The sequence below is a fragment of the Oryza brachyantha genome, chromosome 4, assembly GCF_000231095.2.
Source record: "Oryza brachyantha chromosome 4, ObraRS2, whole genome shotgun sequence".
NCBI classification, from domain to species: Eukaryota; Viridiplantae; Streptophyta; class Magnoliopsida; order Poales; family Poaceae; genus Oryza; species Oryza brachyantha.
In genome coordinates this window covers 3,673,513-3,696,552 of record NC_023166.2, presented here as the reverse complement: position 1 = coordinate 3,696,552, position 23,040 = coordinate 3,673,513, and the positions used below count along the sequence as shown (strand labels likewise).

The 23,040-nt window shown below is 45.0% G+C and overlaps 1 protein-coding gene across 1 annotated transcript; it reads left to right on the top strand.

Annotated features, from left to right (window-relative positions):
• Positions 1–3,897: 3,897 nt before the first annotated feature.
• LOC102711614 lies at positions 3,898–22,569 on the top strand. The gene is made up of 5 exons (XM_015836452.1): positions 3,898–4,405; positions 4,484–4,564; positions 20,968–21,199; positions 21,462–21,538; positions 22,346–22,569. Exons 1-5 carry the CDS (start codon positions 3,953–3,955, stop codon positions 22,415–22,417), a joined length of 915 nt encoding a protein of 304 aa, XP_015691938.1. The 5' UTR covers positions 3,898–3,952; the 3' UTR covers positions 22,418–22,569.
• The last annotated feature ends 471 nt before the right edge of the window (positions 22,570–23,040 follow it).

Sequence of the window (23,040 nt, the reverse complement as noted above, 5' to 3'; positions counted from 1 at the left end):
GACGGGCCATAATTTAGGCCCGTCAGAGATGAGAGTTATTCGTGACGGGCCATAATCTAGGCCCGATTGAGATGAATGTCATCTCTGACGGGCTTGATAGTTTGACCCAATTGAGATGATTAAGACAATCTCAATCGGGCATACATTTTGTGCCCATCACAGATGAGTATCATCTCTGACGGGCTCTAAACATATGCACCTGGATTCGGCTGTGCGACTACTACAACGGGCTTATTTTAGGCCCGATTGAGATGACTTCGTTCTGACGACCCAATAGCCCAGCCATACGATGGCCCGTCACAGATGAGGGGATCTATACCAATGAATTTTCCAAGTCTGGTACGTGAACGCGTTTGAAAAATATTCAAATACATAATTGTTACCAATATAGCTAACAATTCAAAGTCGGGAATAAGGCCTTTTTCTGTGAAGCCTTGCTGATCTCCTACCAATATTGCTATCTTGCTACTCTGCTTGTTTTTCTTTTAACACGTGTACTTATATTATCATTTTTTTCTCCTATCATGTACTTAAGGATTTCATGACATCATTTAATATAGGGTTGATTTTTCAGGTCAATAGTCAAAGTAATAGCAAATATGTTGTTAATCTGAATTGAATCCTTTTCCTTACTGCACATGGTTTCCTTTTATTTTATTCATGAAGAGAATTGTCATTGCAGGGTACACATGTGCAATTGTCTCAAGGGCAGGGCCAGCTCAATAATTTCGAGGGCATTAGGCAAACATGGTACCATAAGTTATTTCGGGTACGTATTTTTTACTTGTAATATATATTTTATAATTATTTATGCTCGAAAGTGACACGAGTAAACATCACTAACATGATAAGGCAAGTATTAACTCTTAAGAGTTAACTTGAAATATAGTTTCAGTTCTAATTTTTGATAAATAATATTGACACTAAATTGAAATCTAAAATAAAGAAAAAAATGAAAAAAATGAAGTGAATGAAAAATAATAATTTTTAATTAAAACTTTTTTTTGTTCCTAGCAATTTAGAAGACAATACTAGAAAAAATAAACTCAGTAACAAGACCTTAAGTCAACCCTAATATGAAGTTTCAAAATTCAACTTTTTGATATGGTAAAAAACAAACAAGTAAATCATAGAGCTACTAATCTTAACTAATAGATAATCATCAGCTAAATAGTTTTATAACTTGATTAATCATCTATTTTTTGAAAGAATAAATATAAAAATCAAACCCACATGAGCATATAAATATAAATTTGGTTGGGCCCCTTCCAGCTAAGGTCCTAGGCACGCCCTTAGCTGGGCCTGCTCAAGGGGATAGTGCTGAAGACATAACCAGATCAGATATGACCATGACTATGTTAAACATTGCTTGAACAAGATGCATTATTTCTGTATTAGATTTGCATTTTATAAATTTAAATAAAGAGTTGCACCACAAGTGTTATATTATTTGTTTGCATAAATACTTACATGGGTGAAGCGAAAGAGATTGAGCATGTGCAATGGGTCGATTATCAATGATGTTGATTTGGGACCAATCGATGATTTTGTTCAAGTGTTCTCAAAGTTATCATGTCTCTTTTTTACCATACAAACTAAGAGATAAAAGTTCCATACATTTTAGATTAAGTTTAAGGTCTTCTGACAGCACAAACTTCAAACAGGGTTTTTGGAAGGCTTATGAAGTGTTTTTTGGTCCCACGTCAAAATTCCTCTTCGTTGTCTATAATCTGTAAAAACAAGTCACATATATCTTCCTATCCAAGTTTGTTTTGGTGGATAGGCCTTGTAATTGGGTCTTCCTTTCTTGAACCATGTTATTGATGACCTCTCACCTCATGTTACTCACAAATAGCTATCCATCATTGTCATTATGGTTTCATTTTTGGTTAGATTATTCTTTCACTTGGTAGTTTCACTGCTAGATAGATTTTTGGAACATCAATTTCACATGATTAGTCTTTTATCTGCAATATAAATTGTGTTTTCGTTATTTTAGTGATTTTCTTCGGTTCTTTGCATGTGCAAAACCTTCGTTGTGAGGTCGATTACGTAAGAGTATGGTAGAAAATGATTAGATGTGTGGGTGTAGCAATTACAAGGGTGACGATCGGCTCATTACAAGCCTCAAAGTGTGAATGTCTTCAAGTTATCACATCAAAATATCACAAGATTGGATACCTAATATCACATCAGTAACATGGACAAAATGGAAGAATAATCACTCCAGCAACCATGGGATAACTAACAGATACCTCTTACCATTAGGAAGTAGAAAATAATTTTGCCATTTTAAATACAAGACACAAAAGATTTCAAAATCTAATTTGCTCAAAATATGGTACAAGAAAGATCGCATAATTGAGGACATGATTAAATGAGTTCCCAATTCATCTGTAGAAAATAAAGAACTAATATGATGGAGAATTTCCCTAGTGTGTTGCCAACAAACATGAACATGATTAAAATAACATCAGCAAAGAAGCTATCAATGGAAGCCTTCAACAGAATATGGAAATGTCCACAAGAACAAATTATTTCGCATGATTAGGCATCACTATTTGTTATTGACACTGGCTTAAACTTGTGTTGTGTGCATTGGAAGTGTCATATGTCACTTACCGACACTTTCTTGTTCACTTTCCTTTGCTCAAATAACACACTGAAGACCACAGACTAGTACCACCCCACCTATTATGCTGCAGGTAGAAAATCAAATTCGTCATGAGGTTTTTTTATTCTTAAAAAAAAGACATTGAGGTAGTGAGTTAATCAGTATAAACTAGAAAGAGAGGTACTTTACCAATGTAAATGCCTCTGCCTGAAATAATGGGGCTCAAACTAAACATCAGATAGCGAATCATGGACTTGAAAATGAATCAACTGAAATAAACACAATAATTATTGCCATATGCTCTTTTTTTTAAAAAAAATGAATGGCCATTATAACACATCATAAATCTGGTGTTCCAAAGAAAATCAGGTAAGCTAGGCAACAGCGTAATTACAGGATGAACTACAAATGGTTGAACTTTTGATCTAACAAAACCCAAACTAAGCCTTAGGGATTGGTAAGTACATATATATATATATATATATATACATATATATATGGATCAACGGACAACCTATAGTGTGTGGCACATCGCCCCAGGTTTTACAAGACTTGTGGGCCAATGTGGAAGTGTTGTATCAACAATGGACTTAACCGCAGTCGACTAAGTTTTGGAACAGACCGTCACTCTTCTGGTAATTGTGGTCGACTAAGTGAATTTCAAGGTCAGGCTAAATCTGTTGGAAAGAGGATTCCGAGACCATTTCTCACATTCAGAAAAAAATGGAACATGTAAAACATTGGAAGTATGAAAACATTAGAAACCCTTTTGCGCATTTCACGATATTGCTTAGCCTAGTTTTTGTATGGCTCTAACTCGTACATTATAGGAGAATATAGAGTTTATGGTCCAAAAATGGTTAAAACCTTTATGTTTAGTCAATAGTGCACACAAATGATCCAAACAATCTCAAATTTTCAATCGACTTGTTATTCCAGCTCTACATATGTTTGGACGTAACATCTAATAGGATTTTATTAATACTAGTAATTTACCCCTAATTTAGGTATATGATAGGGGGATGCATTTGTGGCATGTGGGTGTGGTGTGCATAGTTTGCATTACGACTAGCGCCCTCATAAACAAGACATCAGTAATTGGTGAGTTATGAATTTGGTGGCTCAAAATCATGGATCAAGCCCACAAGATAAGGCCTACTATTAAAATCTTGGCCTACCTCGTGCTGGCCCAATTTTTAGACAAGTAGTACCATCTAGCACAGGTTCATCCTCCCAAACCCTTGTGCTCTTTGCCCCCACGCCACCAAATAAAAAGCCGCGTCGTTTTCATCTTGGCACCACTCCCCACTCCCCACCATTCCCATTCGTTTCTCAGCGATGCCAAAGCCAAGGCACCAGGCCACCGCCGTCGGTGTGATTGAATCTGGTAGGATGACCCGCGGTAAGATCTGTCCCACAAGTGCCCTAGCACCTAGGGCCTCCGCATCCACCCAAGGTGCGGCAGGAAGCCAGAAGAAGATATCGATGGAGGATGAGGAGAAGGGCTCATCCACCGTGCCTGCCATGTATGATGTCAACGCCGATATTGAAGAGGAGTACCGGTTATTCTTAGAGAACGCGCGTGTCTATGAGAATGAAGATTTTGTGGTGGAGTATGGGGGCAAGGTGATCAGATATGGAGAAGCGGTGGATGATGATGGTTGCACAGAAGTTCCCGTCGAGAAGGAGAAGAAGATGGTGGTGGTGATCAGCTCGGATGAGTCTTCCGATGACTGTGCGATGGGAATGACTGACCACACTTTGCTTGAATGTGAGATGCCTCAGAAAAAGGTAATATCGTGTTGCACACTCCATCTCGATCATGTTTAGTTTTGCTGCGCACGTCTCTAACTCAGATATTTCACCTAGGCAAAAAATGTGGAAGATGAGAAGAAAAGGTCCATTCTTCCTCCTGATGGAGAAGAAGCTCCCATAGAGCATGCTGAGAAGGTTGGTTCTCAAGACTTGATGTTTGTTTTGTTTTTAATATAGAACATCTAAGAGACATAGTGAGTTAAAACATTGATTTCCTATACAAAAAACACTTGATCCAACATCACGTGGTTGATCTCACTTTCTCTCACTTATCAGATTTACCACTAGTACATGTTATTACGTATTATCATTGCATAACAAATTGTCTGCCATGATTGCTCTGATAAATGCTGTTTTGTTTGATCCCAATATCTGCCATTGAATCGGTAGCTTCTGGTTGGTTGCCATATATGTAATCCTTTTTGTACTTGTCTGTGGAATGGGAAAGGACATTGGATGGCTCAGCAGAAGGGAGAAAAAAATTCTATAATTTTCTGAGATGAAAAATTAATTATGATTAAAACAAGAGCTAGTATTTTTTTGTTTACCAGCCTTCTGGTATTCCTGATTTGTTTCATTGACCCTGAGAAGCCACTGTTTCATCTTGAGATAGCTGCAGCAAGCAGAACCAAATGATTCATCAGAACTTTGTGACATGATATCGTGCTTGAGCTGCATCCGGTTAATTAGGAAGCAACTGCTTGGAGTTCATTCTATGTTCTTAAATCCAGCATGGGATCAATCTTTTGAGCTTTTGCCTATGACTTTTCGATTTCAAGTGTGCTTAATTAGTATCTTTTGTTTCGATAACATTTGTAGTGGACCAAGAGTTACATAAATGGTTGTTTGAGAATCCAAAGTTGCACTGTATTAATTTCTTAAGCATGTTATCTTTGGTTAATATGTTTCTTAGGTCAGTCTCAATGCATATTTCATGGGGTGTCATGCACATTAAATAGGTGTCACATCAGTAAAATTGTTGACTTGGCAGTGTCATTAAATAAGGGAGTTTCATGAGATGAGAGAAGAGTTTGATCTCCATAAAACTCATCTGGCTCGGTTACCTAGTTTAAAGTCTTGGTAACTATGCCATGAAACTATGCATTGAGACTGGCCTTATAACATATTTCCAACAAATTCATTAAGATTTTTCTCTTTCGTTTTGTGTAATGAATTATTCTGGTATCCTTCTTTTGTCATGGCACATATGGCTGGCACAAAATGTACCCTGATCTTGAACTCTCTGAGAATTTTATCCTATGGTTTTGTAGCTCTCTAATACATTTACAGTATTGTATCTAGTCCAACTGTCTAGATGTTCTGCCACTGGAACTTTGTATGCCAATTTTGGTCGTGAACTCCTGTGTTTAGACTATGTATGTATATAGGCCAAGACTCATATTTGCATCGTCCAATTTAGATGGCAGCTCTGCCCATGATCACTGTGGCAGTTATGCAAAGTCTGATAGGCATAAAATTCTCCCAATCAGTGATATAATTATTTCTTAGATAACTCCCATTTGGATGGGAAGGTGAGGTATGACCAGATGAGAGTAGGTCTTCCCGTGCGTAATTGCAGGAACCTGGTAAAAAAACAACATTGTAATTGCACCCTTTAAATCTTCTGTGTGTATTTTGATTGGTATTTGGAGCCATAAATTAGATTAAGTGTTTGACACATAGGTTGTTATTTCTGGATTGTTCCAAATGAGTTGTTTTCACTATACTTTTTGATAGGATATGATGCCTGTAGAGAGAAGATGTCTATGTAGTTCCACCACATTCTTTTGACTATTCCTTTTCATCCCTTCTCCATATTGATTTGGTCTCATAGCTAATGTATATTGCTTCTTTACCCCTCACTATTGGTTCCAATACCGCCTTCAGAGTTCCACAAAATTCTAAGGCTATAACGGCAACCTTTATGGGCAAAGATGATTTTTCAATTCATGATTGACATGGTATAGTTTAGCATTCAAATTCCATAAAATCGTTGACTGTATTTGACACGCACAACCTAGTAGAATTCAATACTCTCTCTGTCCGAAAACAAATCAACTTTTTAGTTTTTGGGTATAATGTTTAACTCTTCGTCTTATTCAAAAAAATTACGATTGATCATTTTATTTTTTGTAGATGATAAACATGAATAGTACTTGATGTGTGACTAATTTTTTAAAAGTTTCTTGAAAATTTTTCAAATAAGACGGATGGTCAAATGCTTGATAAAAAACCGAAAAGTTGGATTTTTGTGGGACGGAGGGAGTACTTATGAAGCAACCATCATTGGCTAGTCTTGAGCCAAGTGGGTAAAGCCTAATAATAATGAGATGACTAAAAAACCATACTTAATTCGTTATTGGAAATGTGCTATCCTGCTATGGCCATAGGTTGTACACTGATATACTGTGACAAGTTTTGAATTCATTCAATTATATGAAAGCCAACGCTACAACAACTAAAGGATCTATATATGAGACCAATGATCTTTTATAACTTTAAGAGTAACTTGCGCTTCGCAATGGACAAAGAGTATCTTTTTTTTCACTTTGCACCATTTAATACATAACTGAAGGGAATATTGTGAAATTTGAGAGGTATGTTGAAATAATTTCCACTTTGCACTATGCTTTGGCATATAACTGAAGGGGAATATTGTGAAATTTGAGACAAACTTGTGAATCTTTTCAATTTCGACTATGTTTTATGAACATTCAGATTGTACACGATTTCATGAAATTTCTATAGGTTTGATGTTAGGTAGTGCTAAATAAAACTTATTTCAACACAGCCTGCTGTAAGTGAAAGCATGTGCTCAACATGGTCGATACTGAAACAGAGAACACTTTACCATGTGCAAAGTGCAAATTGAAACATAATGCTTCATGATCTTTTGTTCTGGACTGTCACGCCCAGAAATTCCTCACACGAATTTCTGAACTTAATTGTGTATTAAATCCCTGTCCAGGACCAGCCAGGGTACACAAAAAGACAATGTTGATTACATAACCATCGTTCTTAGAAACAACTGAAAATTACACTTATTCTAGCGGAAATGCAGCGGAAAGAAAAACAAAGGGGTAGACTAGCTCCAGCGGGTACGGCTCCAGTCCACAGGCAACACTTCGACGGCGGAACAGCTCACTCCTGAGAGGCACCTCCACCGGACTCTGCTTCTAGCTCTGGGTTGGGAAAGTTAAGCAAGGCTGAGTACAAACCACCGTACTCAACAAGTAACACGGACAAGGGGGAAAAAGTAAATGATGCATAGGGATTAACAAGGACAGGCTAGGGTTAGTTGCGATAAAGCAGCAATTTAAATAAATAACAGAGCTTAAAGAATAAAGGTAATTAAATACAGTGAAGCATAAATAGGTAAACAGTTGTAAAATTCCACAACACTGTCCAACGTTACACCACGTTGCGACAGGCCCAACCACTACTCAACGTTACACCACGTTGCAGTAGTCCCAAGTGATACCAGATTTTACTCAAGTTATTAGGGTTCACTAATCACAGTGAAGCTGGGAGTTCGCCCGTAACCGTGGGCACGGCTATTCGAATAGTTTATACTCTGATCAGAGGTGTACTACTGTACCCACAAGACACGACTCCACTACACTTGAACGTGCGCCGACATACCACCACGGCATACCGGAAAGGAGACCGTGATAGGACCCGTTACACAACCCTCCCTATTTAATCGTACCACACTTCAGGTTTCACCCCCTCCTTTACACCAAGTCGGGCAGTCCCCTCTTGTGCCTCAGTAGATCCGGAAGCAGGAGAAGCTTTCGTTACACCACGATTGCCCGTCCATACTCCATCACGCCTACCCTTGCCTGGGTACGTCAAATAGTTCGAAGTCATGCTTCAAATCCCACCTTACCCATTTCGGCATGTGGTTAGCACTTATTTACTTCTAGGGTTTCCCGTGAACCGGTCCTTAATCGCCATGGGTGCGACTCTCAAAACCATGCACCCACAGCCCACCATTATCAATATTTTAGTTGACATTAACCCGAACCGGGTAGTGAATCATTATCTCGGCTATCCAGAATGAAGCATAATTATATGTGATCCCATGAGCTATTTGTTCTAAGTATGGCTAAGCATTAACCTAGGCCTGACTCTAATCAAGTTACCCCTGGTCCAGCAATGAATAAAGTTGGATAAACAACGGCATAATAACAAGGTTTACCCAAAAATAGCATAAAGTAAGTATTTTAATTAAAACAATGCATATTTGAAATAAATAAGCGAGGAATTTGCAATAATGGGTTCAATATGTTCAAGGATGAGTGTCACTTGCCTTGCTCTGGCCCTTGGGAAACTTCGGCGACGATCTCGAAGAAAACCGGCTCTTCGGCGGGGTCCGAATCTAAGCGACAAAGCACAAAAATAAATAAAACAGGCACAAACTCTACTGAAACAGCAAAAGAAACTATTTTTAATGGATTCTTGATAATTTTATGAATTTAATGAAATTTGAATGGACCTAAACGGAGACTAGATGAATTACTTATGAATTTTAGAAGTTTTCTGGGTTTTTAACTAAACAGAAAAGTCCTAAATCAATTATTGCGCAATTAATGGGGCTGCTGACGTCAGCGAGGAGAGAGGGTACTGACGGCTGACAGGTGGGGACCACCTGTCGGTGAGAGAGAGAGGGAAACAGAGACTGACACGCGGGACCCACGGGAGGAGAGAGGAGGCGGGCGCGAGGAGCGACTGACGGGTGGGACCCACTCGTCAGCGAGAGGGAACAGAGAGCTGGGGACCGAACGCGCGGCTCGGCGGACGGCGGCGACCGGCGGGAGCGGCGGGCGACGCGGCGGCGGCGGCGCACGGCGACGGCGACGCGACGGCGACGGCGCGACGGCGACGACCGGCGAGCGGCGACGGCGCGACGGCGACGACGACCGGGGCGGCGACGCACGGGCGCAACCCGGCAGAACAGCGGCGACGGCGACTGGCGAGCGGCGGCAGCGCGGCACACGTGGGCGCAAGAGACGGCGGCCAGACGTCGGCGACGCGGAGGCGACGACGACCACGGTGACCGACGGGAGCGGCGGGCTTCGGCCTCGTCCGGCGACGGCACGCGACTCGGCGGCGGTGGCCGGAAAGGGGGAAGAAAGAGGGGAGGTGGGTGCGGAGGCTCACCGGCGGCGGCGAGGGTGCGGACGGGTCGGCGAGACCGAGGCGAAGGTGGCGACGCGGGCGGGTGCGGGAGATCAGTGGTGGTGGTGGAGATCGATCGGCGGCAGCGACGGGCGAGACGCGGCGGCGGCCGGGCGACGAGGGAACGCGCGGCGCCGAGGAGGCTCCCTGGTGACGGCGAGGGTGGCAACAAGCCGGCGACAGAGGGACGGAGGTGGTGACGCGGCTAGGCGGCGACGACCGGTGACTGGTGGCGAGATTGCGCGGCGGCGGCGAACGGCGGCAGCGCGGCGGCGACTTGAGCGACGATGGTAAGCGAGCGACGGCGCGCGGCGACTCGGGATTTATAGGGTGGCGGCGACCGGCTAGGGCGGGCGGAGGTTGGAGACCGAGTCGGCGACGACGCGGTCCCGGCGGCGGCAGTTGCGGCAGCGGCGGTTGCGGCGCGGCGGCGGACGGAGTCGGACTCGGCGCGGGCGCGGGCGCGGCGCGGCGAACGGTCACTGACAGGTGGGCCCCACCTGTCAGTGGCGCGGGAGAGAGGAGGAGGCGGCGCGGACTTCGCGATGCGGCGAGCGGGCGAGCTGGCGACGGGCCGAGGCCGCGGCCCAGGCGGGGGCGCGCGCGGCGGGCGGAGGGAGGCCGGCTCGGCTGGGCCGGCCGAGCGGGAAGACGGGCCGGCTCGGCTGGGCCGGCCCGGGAAGGAAAAAGAAAAAGAAAGAAGAAGGAAAAAGAGAGAGGGAGGAAAATTGGACTTCGGCCCAATTTGAGAAGGAAGGGAAAAAGAAAGGAAAAGGAGAGAAAAAGGAAAACCCCACTTTTGCCGAGTTTTAAATTAATTTGTTTGGCCGAATTTTATACTTCTGCAATTTGAATTTAAATCCTGTTAGTCGATTTGCGAGCCACGATTTAATTGAGTTAATTCCTTTTAGAGGGATTTTTCCTGAGTTAATTAAGCCAATTGTTATTTACGGATTTTTTTTTTTTTTTTTTTACGACTTAGGCTTAGGACGAAACTCCGGGTGTGACAAACCTACCCCCTTAAACGGAATCTCGACCCCGAGATTCGGAGGCACTGGCGAAGAGGTGCGGATGGGCGGCTTTGAGCTCATCTTCTCTTTCCCATGTTGCTTCTTCTTCTGAGTGGTGACTCCACTGAACTCTGCAGAATCTGATCACACGGTTCCGAGTCTTCCTTTCACTAGTTTCTAGAATCCGTGCTGGCTTCTCCACATAAGTTAGATCTTCCTGCAGATCGATGTGCTCGGAGTTGGTTTGTTCCTCAGGCACACGGAGACACTTCTTGAGCTGCGACACATGGAACACGTCATGGATCCCGGCCATGTTAGCGGGGAGTTCCAACTGATACGCAACCTCTCCCCTGCGTTCCACTATCTGGTATGGTCCCACGAAACGTGGTGCCAATTTTCCTTTGGTCTGAAACCGGTGCACTCCTCGCAAAGGTGTGACGCGGAGGTACACATAGTCTCCTGCTTCGAAGGCTAAGTCCCTTCGACGATTATCCGCATAACTCTTCTGTCTGGTTTGGGCCGTTTTCAACCTTTCACGGATTATTCTGACCTTTTCTTCCGCTTGGCTTAAAACTTCAGTCCCGAAAACTTGACGTTCTCCTGTTTGATCCCAGAAGAGGGGTGTACGACACTTTCGCCCATACAATGCTTCAAAAGGTGCCATCTGCAGACTGGCTTGGTAACTGTTGTTGTATGAGAACTCTGCATACGGTAGATTCTTATCCCAAGTTCCACCAAAGTCGAGAGCGCACGCTCTGAGCATATCTTCAAGAATCTGATTTACCCTCTCTGTCTGACCATCTGTCTGGGGATGATAAGCTGTACTGAAGTTCATTCGGGTTCCCAATTCTTCCTGTAGCTTCTGCCAAAACTTTGAAGTAAACTGACTCCCACGGTCAGAAACGATCTTCTTCGGTACTCCATGTAAACACATGATCCTAGCCAAGTAAATCTCGGCTAACCTTTTCCCTGAGTAGGTGGTGTGAACCGGTATGAAATGAGCGACCTTTGTCAATCGATCAACAATCACCCAAATCGAGTCATGACCAGCGGCAGTTCTTGGTAAACCAGTGATGAAATCCATCCCGATTTCTTCCCATTTCCATTCTGGAATCTGGAGAGGTTGCAATAGTCCTGCTGGCCTTTGGTGTTCTGCTTTGACTCGTTGACAAACATCGCACAAGGCGACGTATTCTGCAATCTCTCTCTTCATACTAACCCACCAAAACTTTTCTTTGAGGTCCTGATACATCTTAGTACTCCCAGGGTGAATAGAGTACTGGGTTTGATGAGCTTCTTGGAGTATCAACTCCTTCAACTCCTTGTTATCTGGTACGCACAACCTGTTTCCCATCCAGATTGTTCCATGTTCATCTTCCGAAAAATCTCGAGCCTTACCAACTCGCATATTTTTCTTTAGTTCGGCTATCTCCGGGTCATTTGCTTGGGATTGGCGTACTTGATCCACAAAAGTGGGCTGCGCTTCTAGGGCTGCCACAAAACCTTCTTCGACTAAACCCAAATTTAGTCGTTCAAACTCCTGTTGCAACTGCTCACAAACTTCTGTTGACATCGCAGCGTTGCAGTAATTCTTCCGGCTCAAGGCATCTGCAACCACATTCGCTTTGCCTGGATGGTAGTAGATACTTAGATCATAATCCTTGATCAATTCCAACCATCTTCGCTGACGGAGATTCAAATCCGGTTGTGTAAAGATATACTTCAAACTCTTATGATCCGTATACACTTCACACTTGTTACCGATCAAGTAGTGTCGCCAAATCTTTAGGGCATGCACTACAGCTGCTAATTCCAAGTCGTGAGTCGGGTAGTTACCCTCATGTGGTCTCAACTGACGAGAGGCGTAAGCAACCACCTTTCCTTCTTGCATTAGCACACATCCCAGTCCTGATCTGGATGCGTCACAGTAAACCTGGAAGTCCTTCGCTTGATCCGGCAAAACCAACACGGGAGCCGAAACCAACCTTTGCTTGAGCTCTTCAAAACTCCTATCGCACTCTCTTGACCACTTGAACTTCTCTTCCTTTTTTAACAACTGTGTCATTGGCTTGGCTATCTTTGAGAAATTCTCAATGAACCGGCGGTAATAGCCCGCAAGTCCTAAGAAACTCCTGATTTGGGAAACCGTCTTAGGCGGGGTCCACTTGATCACTGACTCCACATTGCTGGGGTCTACTGCTACACCTTGGGCATTGATCACATGGCCAAGGAACTTCACTTCATACAGCCAAAAATCACACTTGCTGAACTTGGCATACAACTGGTGTTCTCTTAGCTTTCCTAGCACAATCCGCAAATGTTGCTCGTGCTCTTCTTCTGACTTGGAGTAGATAAGAATGTCGTCGATGAAGACAACCACAAACTTATCCAGGTATTCCATGAACACCTTATTCATGAGATTCATGAAGAATGCCGGGGCATTAGTAAGTCCAAACGACATTACCGTACACTCATACAAGCCATAGCGAGTAGTGAATGCCGTCTTAGGGATATCTTCTTCCCGAATTCTCAACTGGTGATACCCTGATCTCAAATCGATCTTGGAGAAAACTCTGGCTCCCTTCAACTGATCAAATAAGTCATCAATCCTTGGCAGAGGATACTTATTCTTGATGATAACATCGTTCAAAGCACGATAGTCCACACACATTCTCTTAGTTTTGTCCTTCTTCTCAACAAAAATAACCGGGGCACCCCAAGGCGAGGTACTCGGTCGGATGTAACCTTTCTGAAGCTGTTCATCCACTTGCTTCTTCACTTCTGCCATCTCATTGGCGGCCATCCTGTAGGGTCTCTTATAGATCGGAGCGGTTCCGGGTACCAAGTCGATACGGAACTCGATCTCTCTTTCTGGCGGCATCGTTGTGAGATCATCTGGAAACACCTCCGGATACTCACAAACCACTGGTATGTCTTCCAACTTCTTTGGGTCTTTGTCTTTTTCCGAGGGTTGTTCTTCGGCTTCCATCTGATTTAAACAAGTCCTGGTTGACACTGACTCCAGCGACTGATAAGTCACCACTTTACCCTCTTCACTGGTCAAGGTGATTGTACGCTTGGCACAATCAATCACTCCTTGATGCTTGGTAAGCCAGTCCATTCCCAAAATGACATCTAGGTCTTTAGATTCGAGGAGGATGAGATTGGCTAGAAAGGGTGTCCCTTGGATTTCTATGGGCACAACAGGGCTATAAAGGTCCGAAAACATACTATGCCCTGGAGTATTAACCCGCATCGGGTCTCTTAACTTTTCCCTTTTTAACCCAAGCATTCCCACAAACTTCCTTGAAATAAAAGAGTGTGTAGCACCGGAATCAAAAAGTACCGTAGCAGGTACGGAGTTGACAGGAAACGTACCCAGTATTACTTCTGGCGCAGCCTGTGCTTCTTCGGCGGTGACGTGATTCACGCGAGCTTGCACAAACCTTTGCCCACTGCGCTTCGGCTTCGGGCACTTGTCAGCAAAGTGACCTGGGTCGCCACAGTTGTAGCACACCCCAGGCTTTGCACCTGCATCCTTCCTGGCTGGAGGAGGTTGAGCTGTCGGTGGAGGAGCATTCTGTTGCCGGGGAGCTGGGGCAGGAAGAGCGCGTTGAGGTGGAGCACGCTGGGACGAAGCACTGGAGAAGTTGTTGGGATTGTAAGGACGATGTTGGCGGACAATGAAGGTTGATTGCCCGTGTTGCTGATTCTGAGGATAGGGACCGGTGTGGAACCGGGGCTTCTGAGGAGGCGGCTGGTTAGACCTGAACTGCGAAGCCTTCCTCTTCTTGTCCATCTGGAGGTGCTGGTCCTCTTGGCGGATGGCCTTGTCCACTAGTTTCTCAAAATCAGCATAGTCGCCCGAAAGCAACTGCTTCTTCAGTTCATCATCCAAGCCTCCGAGGAACTTTTCTTGTCTTTCGGCGTCAGTGCGGACATCCTCGGGAGCGTATCGCGCTAGGCGATTGAACTCATGAAGGTACTCTGTCACTGTCTTGGTACCTTGCTGCAAAGCGCGGAACTCACGCTTCTTCTGGGTGACTATCCCGTCGGGAATATGGGCCTTGCGGAAGTTAAGACAGAACTCCGCCCAAGTCACTTCTGTGGTAGCAGTGCGGGTAGCCAGGAAATTATCCCACCAAGCAGAGGCGGGACCCATCAGTTGATGTGCGGCGAAGGAAACCTTCTCTTGGTCAGTGCACTGCAATAAGTTGAGCTTCTTCTCGATAGCATGGAGCCAATCACTTGCCTCCATGGGGTTGGTGGTGCTTGAGAAAGTTGGGGGACGGACGCGGAGGAACTCCGGCAACTTGAACTGCACTGGGGGTGGTCCCTGCTGTTGCTGGTTATTCTGACTTTGATTTAGAAGCTGCTGTAGCAGTTGTTGGTGTTGCTGCTGTTGCTGTTGCATCTGCTGCATCATCCAAGAGAGCATCTGCGTCTGGTTAGCAAGAATCTGGGCAAGCGACGGGTTCTCTGGTGGGGGCGGCGGGGGCGGTCCTCCGGTGCTAGACTGGTCGGTGTCGCGGTTGCCGTGGCGGGTGTTCACCATCTGCGGGGCGGGAGGAACAGAGAGAGAAAGAAGAAAAAGGAACGACTAAGCAAACAGGGGCTTTATTTAATTAGTGAACTGTAATTGTCTTGCTTAAGAAACACACTTAAAAACCACACAACTCCTGGCGGCACAACCATAACCCCACTACTGCTATGGTTCACCACTAGCCCCAAGCGAAGCAAACCTAACACACCAAAACTAGCACACAACGACTAAAACGAAGCTAAGGGCGGCGTCTAGGGCACGGAAGGAGAGCGACGATCGACGACAGGGGACGGATCTTCTTCCTCGTCTTCAGAGCGGCTTCTTGAGTTGCTAGGGAGACCATCTTCGTCTTCACCAGAAGCGGACTCACTGCTGCTGGAGACCGTGACGACCCTGCAGCACCGTGCACATCCTACCGAAGGTAGGGTCTTGCTCACTTCGGGCAGACCGAAACCTACTGACCATGGAATTGGGTCCACGACCAGGGTGATACCGGTAAGCCGAATGCCGAAACGTCAGGTCATGCCTGGCCCTGAGCGTTGTCATCAGACTGTAGGCAGCTTCCTGGCAGGCATGCTCATGCGAACCTCCAGCTCCTTCCGCTTCCAAGTTAGGGAGGAAACCGGGGATTCCATGTAGCTCCAATCTTACTCGGTGGGGAAACTCGCCTTCAAGAGGATGGATCGTGGTGTACTCCGGCTCATAGGGGTATCCAGCGGTGAACGAGACTCTTGCCAACTCTGCCACGAATCCAGTCATCCCGTTTCCACGATGGTACAAAGGGTGGTCAGCCATCTAAAGAACACAAGGATTTGGAATCAATAGATGCAAAATTTTATTTCAAGATAAATAAATCATAAAAGAAAGAAAGTAAATAAAGTTTTACCCGTAAATCGATTTACTCACGCTTCTCAACCAAAAGGGGTTTTGTCTTTTTAAATCACTCACGCTTTTGAAAAGCTCTAACCCATTTTCCAAACACTCTCACTTTCGCAAACTATGCACAAACATGAAAAGCAGAGGGCTCTTAGGGTTTCCATTGGGCTGATCCTACGGTCAAAGAAGGCTCTGATACCAACTTGTCACGCCCAGAAATTCCTCACACGAATTTCTGAACTTAATTGTGTATTAAATCCCTGTCCAGGACCAGCCAGGGTACACAAAAAGACAATGTTGATTACATAACCATCGTTCTTAGAAACAACTGAAAATTACACTTATTCTAGCGGAAATGCAGCGGAAAGAAAAACAAAGGGGTAGACTAGCTCCAGCGGGTACGGCTCCAGTCCACAGGCAACACTTCGACGGCGGAACAGCTCACTCCTGAGAGGCACCTCCACCGGACTCTGCTTCTAGCTCTGGGTTGGGAAAGTTAAGCAAGGCTGAGTACAAACCACCGTACTCAACAAGTAACACGGACAAGGGGGAAAAAGTAAATGATGCATAGGGATTAACAAGGACAGGCTAGGGTTAGTTGCGATAAAGCAGCAATTTAAATAAATAACAGAGCTTAAAGAATAAAGGTAATTAAATACAGTGAAGCATAAATAGGTAAACAGTTGTAAAATTCCACAACACTGTCCAACGTTACACCACGTTGCGACAGGCCCAACCACTACTCAACGTTACACCACGTTGCAGTAGTCCCAAGTGATACCAGATTTTACTCAAGTTATTAGGGTTCACTAATCACAGTGAAGCTGGGAGTTCGCCCGTAACCGTGGGCACGGCTATTCGAATAGTTTATACTCTGATCAGAGGTGTACTACTGTACCCACAAGACACGACTCCACTACACTTGAACGTGCGCCGACATACCACCACGGCATACCGGAAAGGAGACCGTGATAGGACCCGTTACACAACCCTCCCTATTTAATCGTACCACACTTCAGGTTTCACCCCCTCCTTTACACCAAGTCGGGCAGTCCCCTCTTGTGCCTCAGTAGATCCGGAAGCAGGAGAAGCTTTCGTTACACCACGATTGCCCGTCCATACTCCATCACGCCTACCCTTGCCTGGGTACGTCAAATAGTTCGAAGTCATGCTTCAAATCCCACCTTACCCATTTCGGCATGTGGTTAGCACTTATTTACTTCCAGGGTTTCCCGTGAACCGGTCCTTAATCGCCATGGGTGCGACTCTCAAAACCATGCACCCACAGCCCACCATTATCAATATTTTAGTTGACATTAACCCGAACCGGGTAGTGAATCATTATCTCGGCTATCCAGAATGAAGCATAATTATATGTGATCCCATGAGCTATTTGTTCTAAGCATGGCTAAGCATTAACCTAGGCCTGACTCTAATCAAGTTACCCCTGGTCCAGCAATGAATAAAGTTGGATAAACAACGGCATAATAACAAGGTTTACCCAAAAATAGCATAAAGTAAGTATTTTAATTAAAACAATGCATATTTGAAATAAATAAGCGAGGAATTTGCAATAATGGGTTCAATATGTTCAAGGATGAGTGTCACTTGCCTTGCTCTGGCCCTTGGGGAACTTCGGCGACGATCTCGAAGAAAACCGGCTCTTCGGCGGGGTCCGAATCTAAGCGACAAAGCACAAAAATAAATAAAACAGGCACAAACTCTACTGAAACAGCAAAAGAAACTATTTTTAATGGATTCTTGATAATTTTATGAATTTAATGAAATTTGAATGGACCTAAACGGAGACTAGATGAATTACTTATGAATTTTAGAAGTTTTCTGGGTTTTTAACTAAACAGAAAAGTCCTAAATCAATTATTGCGCAATTAATGGGGCTGCTGACGTCAGCGAGGAGAGAGGGTACTGACGGCTGACAGGTGGGGACCACCTGTCGGTGAGAGAGAGAGGGAAACAGAGACTGACACGCGGGACCCACGGGAGGAGAGAGGAGGCGGGCGCGAGGAGCGACTGACGGGTGGGACCCACTCGTCAGCGAGAGGGAACAGAGAGCTGGGGACCGAACGCGCGGCTCGGCGGACGGCGGCGACCGGCGGGAGCGGCGGGCGACGCGGCGGCGGCGGCGCACGGCGACGGCGACGCGACGGCGACGGCGCGACGGCGACGACCGGCGAGCGGCGACGGCGCGACGGCGACGACGACCGGGGCGGCGACGCACGGGCGCAACCCGGCAGAACAGCGGCGACGGCGACTGGCGAGCGGCGGCAGCGCGGCACACGTGGGCGCAAGAGACGGCGGCCAGACGTCGGCGACGCGGAGGCGACGACGACCACGGTGACCGACGGGAGCGGCGGGCTTCGGCCTCGTCCGGCGACGGCACGCGACTCGGCGGCGGTGGCCGGAAAGGGGGAAGAAAGAGGGGAGGTGGGTGCGGAGGCTCACCGGCGGCGGCGAGGGTGCGGACGGGTCGGCGAGACCGAGGCGAAGGTGGCGACGCGGGCGGGTGCGGGAGATCAGTGGTGGTGGTGGAGATCGATCGGCGGCAGCGACGGGCGAGACGCGGCGGCGGCCGGGCGACGAGGGAACGCGCGGCGCCGAGGAGGCTCCCTGGTGACGGCGAGGGTGGCAACAAGCCGGCGACAGAGGGACGGAGGTGGTGACGCGGCTAGGCGGCGACGACCGGTGACTGGTGGCGAGATTGCGCGGCGGCGGCGAACGGCGGCAGCGCGGCGGCGACTTGAGCGACGATGGTAAGCGAGCGACGGCGCGCGGCGACTCGGGATTTATAGGGTGGCGGCGACCGGCTAGGGCGGGCGGAGGTTGGAGACCGAGTCGGCGACGACGCGGTCCCGGCGGCGGCAGTTGCGGCAGCGGCGGTTGCGGCGCGGCGGCGGACGGAGTCGGACTCGGCGCGGGCGCGGGCGCGGCGCGGCGAACGGTCACTGACAGGTGGGCCCCACCTGTCAGTGGCGCGGGAGAGAGGAGGAGGCGGCGCGGACTTCGCGATGCGGCGAGCGGGCGAGCTGGCGACGGGCCGAGGCCGCGGCCCAGGCGGGGGCGCGCGCGGCGGGCGGAGGGAGGCCGGCTCGGCTGGGCCGGCCGAGCGGGAAGACGGGCCGGCTCGGCTGGGCCGGCCCGGGAAGGAAAAAGAAAAAGAAAGAAGAAGGAAAAAGAGAGAGGGAGGAAAATTGGACTTCGGCCCAATTTGAGAAGGAAGGGAAAAAGAAAGGAAAAGGAGAGAAAAAGGAAAACCCCACTTTTGCCGAGTTTTAAATTAATTTGTTTGGCCGAATTTTATACTTCTGCAATTTGAATTTAAATCCTGTTAGTCGATTTGCGAGCCACGATTTAATTGAGTTAATTCCTTTTAGAGGGATTTTTCCTGAGTTAATTAAGCCAATTGTTATTTACGGATTTTTTTTTTTTTTTTTTTTACGACTTAGGCTTAGGACGAAACTCCGGGTGTGACATGGACGATGTCAGGATATACGCAACCATCAACCACATTATTCACCACATTTTCTCTTGCTTAGTGGTAGCATATACTAATCTAGAAACTCCTATTGGGCCACATTATTCGCAAAAGAGTTGACTAGTTCTTTTTATATAGAGAGAATGCCATGGATGTTTAGCATTTTAATCAATCACAGCCTTTTGCACTATGTCACAGCCATCAACGACATTATTCACCACATTTTCTCTTGCTTAGTGGTAGCATATACTAATCTAGAAACTCCTATTGGGCCACATTATTCGCAAAAGAGTTGACTAGTTCTTTTTATATAGAGAGAATGCCATGGATGTTTAGCATTTTAATCAATCACAGCCTTTTGCACTATGTCACAGCCATCAACGACATTATTCACCACATTTTCTCTTGCTTAGTGGTAGCATATACTAATCTAGAAACTCCTATTGGGCCACATTATTCGCAAAAGAGTTGACTAGTTCTTTTTATATAGAGAGAATGCCATGGATGTTTAGCATTTTAATCAATCACAGCCTTTTGCACTATGTCACAGCCATCAACGACATTATTCACCACATTTTCTCTTCTTTAGTACCGTATACTAATATGGCAACACCTAGGCCACATTATTCACAGAAGAGGTGACCAGTTCTTTCTGTCTAGAGAGAAAGCAATTGATGTTTAGCATTTTAATCAGTCACAGGATTTTTGAACTATGTTTCTTGTGGGGTGTGTCGGCGATGTGGGAACCAACATCCCCTCACTAAGTGGCTCGTGATGCCCTATGTGAAATAGGAGAAGACAGAACATTAGACAATACAAGATGGTAGGCGTTCGGATGGTTCACAATAGTTGTCTCCTACCTACAGGGGTTGGACAACCCTGATCCCTCTACTCAAGAAGTCAGTGGATGTCGGGGTGTTAGAGTAGCCTGATGCCTCACAGCTTGGCACGTGGCCAAAAGCCAATGGGGCACCCTCTGAGAGAAGGCCTTGAGGCAAGGGGACTCCACAATTGCCGCATTTAATGGCGCACATGCATCATGCCGTACATGCAAGGCCCAAACCTGTATACTTATTGTGGTTTATGTGTTTCCTTCATGTATTTTTAGTTCACTACATTCTAGGTAGCGACCTCTCCCCTGCTCCTTGGACCGAACTCGAAAGGAAGAGGTCCCACAATTTCCTGGTGAAGGAGTTGTGTGGAATCTATATCAAATTATGTGGTGTTAATTTATTCAGTTTAGTGTTATTATGTGAACATTCTTCTTTTTCTCTCATTCTGGTTAATGTGATGCTATATTTTAATTTATTTTCATAATATTGTTTGTCATGGTCCTTTAAGTTTTATAATATTAGAAGTTGTTAGTTTGTTACACCATATTACTTTATATCATGGCACATACATCTTCTTGTTTTAAACACATTTATTGCTGTAGGAATCATCTGGAGTTATATGGCCTGCACATATAAATGAAAGGGAAGAATCAGAGTTCAAGCAAAGATTGATTGGTGCTCTTAGCAAACCATTTTGCCACCAAGAGTATGACAAGCTCTATCGCATGGCTACTAATCGTAATCGACTGATGAAGGAACGCCAGATGCGCGGTCGTGTGAAGTATTACTATCCTGATGACGGGATAGAGAAATCATATTTTGACTCCTATCCAGGTATAACACCTTATAAATCAGGCAAATACATTTATTGGCAAACATCTTTTCTAATTTTTCTCTTCCATGGTGGAATATGTTCTTATTAGTTTTGCAAATATATTTGAATAATTACATCAAAATACCTGCATAATATGTATGTTCCTATTTTTCTTTGCCGAGGTATCTTTTTCTGTCTGAAAACTAATGATGTTTCCACCTGTCTAGTATGTATTCTGTTGTAGACCTGTTGTAGCAGTTAACTTTGTTTATTTGAAACCAGACCTTGCCAAACAAGTTGAAGAAACAAGCTATCCCAAACGCCTGGCTCTGTTGCGTGGACTATTCTTCTGGTTGGAGGTAACTTCATAATGTTTATGGAAATTTTTATTAATTATAATGCAGGAAAATTAAGTACAAAGTGTCTGAATATATTATCCATCTCCACCTCTTATTAACCTCTGAATATATTCGAGTTTATTTGCACAACATGCTCCCTATGAGAAAAAACTGTTTTTTGGGGGAATTAAAAGAACTAATACGTCGGTTCCAAAATACAAAATTGACTTATATTATAACATAGGCATACAACTTGTCTAGGCCTATGGTTATATACAAGATGCCTGATATTACTCCCTCCGTCCGATATTGTAAGACGTTTTGATCTTTAGTTAGATTAATCTATGGATTAACGAATATGTTTTGGTCTTAACTAGCATCCCCTGTTTGATGGACTTATGTTTTTCGCGGCCTGAAGTATTAGGAAGGAGAAAAATAATCTAATTTTTAATGGAATCCAACCTGAGGTTGTTTCCTGCAAAAGAAATTTAAAGTTAGATTAGCGTCTACATTTACTTAGTGCAATCATGGATTGATATTCCGTAATCTTTGTTCTATGTTCTTTTCTCGGACTTTTTTAAATAACCTGGTTTTAATATAATCTATATTGTGGAGGCCTTCTACACTGTGAATTCTTCAACAAAAATGAATATGATCGCATAATGTGGAACAGAGAGAATGCTAGTTTGTCTTCTTTTGCAGTATTAATACTTTGAATATCTCCGTACTAGTATGCAGTTCTTCGTACCATGGCATCAACCTACATGTTCGTCCATTAGCATGATCTTTTTGTTTGAGGTTTTCTTCATAGTCTATTTTGTTTTGCAGAACGTTGGGCAAGATCACCAATTCAGGCCATGGAGAGATGAGCACAGACGTTACAAAGTAATTTTTTGCTGAGGAGAAAATAAAAACAGTGTTGCTACTTGAATGTGCTAGGTTTTACCCGATGGTGTTACCTGTGTCAATCATTTGTACCTTCCTCAAATGTTACACACATCATTTTCTTTTCAACATATAAGGTGCTGCAAATTTTAAATTTTAAAACATAAGTTTGGAGTTGATTTTATGGTTTTTGCTCTCCAGTTTATTTTCCAGCATTTTCTTTTTAATTGCTAAGGGCAGATATAAAGATGTTTGCTGATCAATTGTTTTTGGTAGCTGATTGCATGTTACAGCTTATATTCAGCATAACCAAACTTCAACCATCAACATTTTCCATAATTGTATCAGGATGGCTCTTCTAGTCTTTATTGTCTACCAGTGAGGTATAAAATTATAAAATATATGATGTTAACGTAAACAAGTACCACATAAAATTTCATCCTTCTTAAAAATATTTGCTGATCTATATCTCATCAAACTACCCAAGACCAACCCAACAAAACTCACCTGCCAACTAGACTGGTTGGCTCACCCATCCTTTTCCCCTAGAGCCCATTGGCAGCCACCGAGTACTGAACCGTGAAACTGTCAAAGCATAGGAGTTGTGCATGGACTATCCTTGCTGCCAATGCCATTTT

Coding starts and splice junctions, on each gene's coding strand:
- LOC102711614 (XM_015836452.1), top strand. CDS start 3,953: ATGCCAAAGCCAAGGCACCAGGCCACCGCCGTCGGTGTGATTGAATCT. Junction 4,406..4,483: donor GTGAGATGCCTCAGAAAAAG/GTAATATCGTGT, acceptor TATTTCACCTAG/GCAAAAAATGTGGAAGATGA. Junction 4,565..20,967: donor CCATAGAGCATGCTGAGAAG/GTTGGTTCTCAA, acceptor TTATTGCTGTAG/GAATCATCTGGAGTTATATG.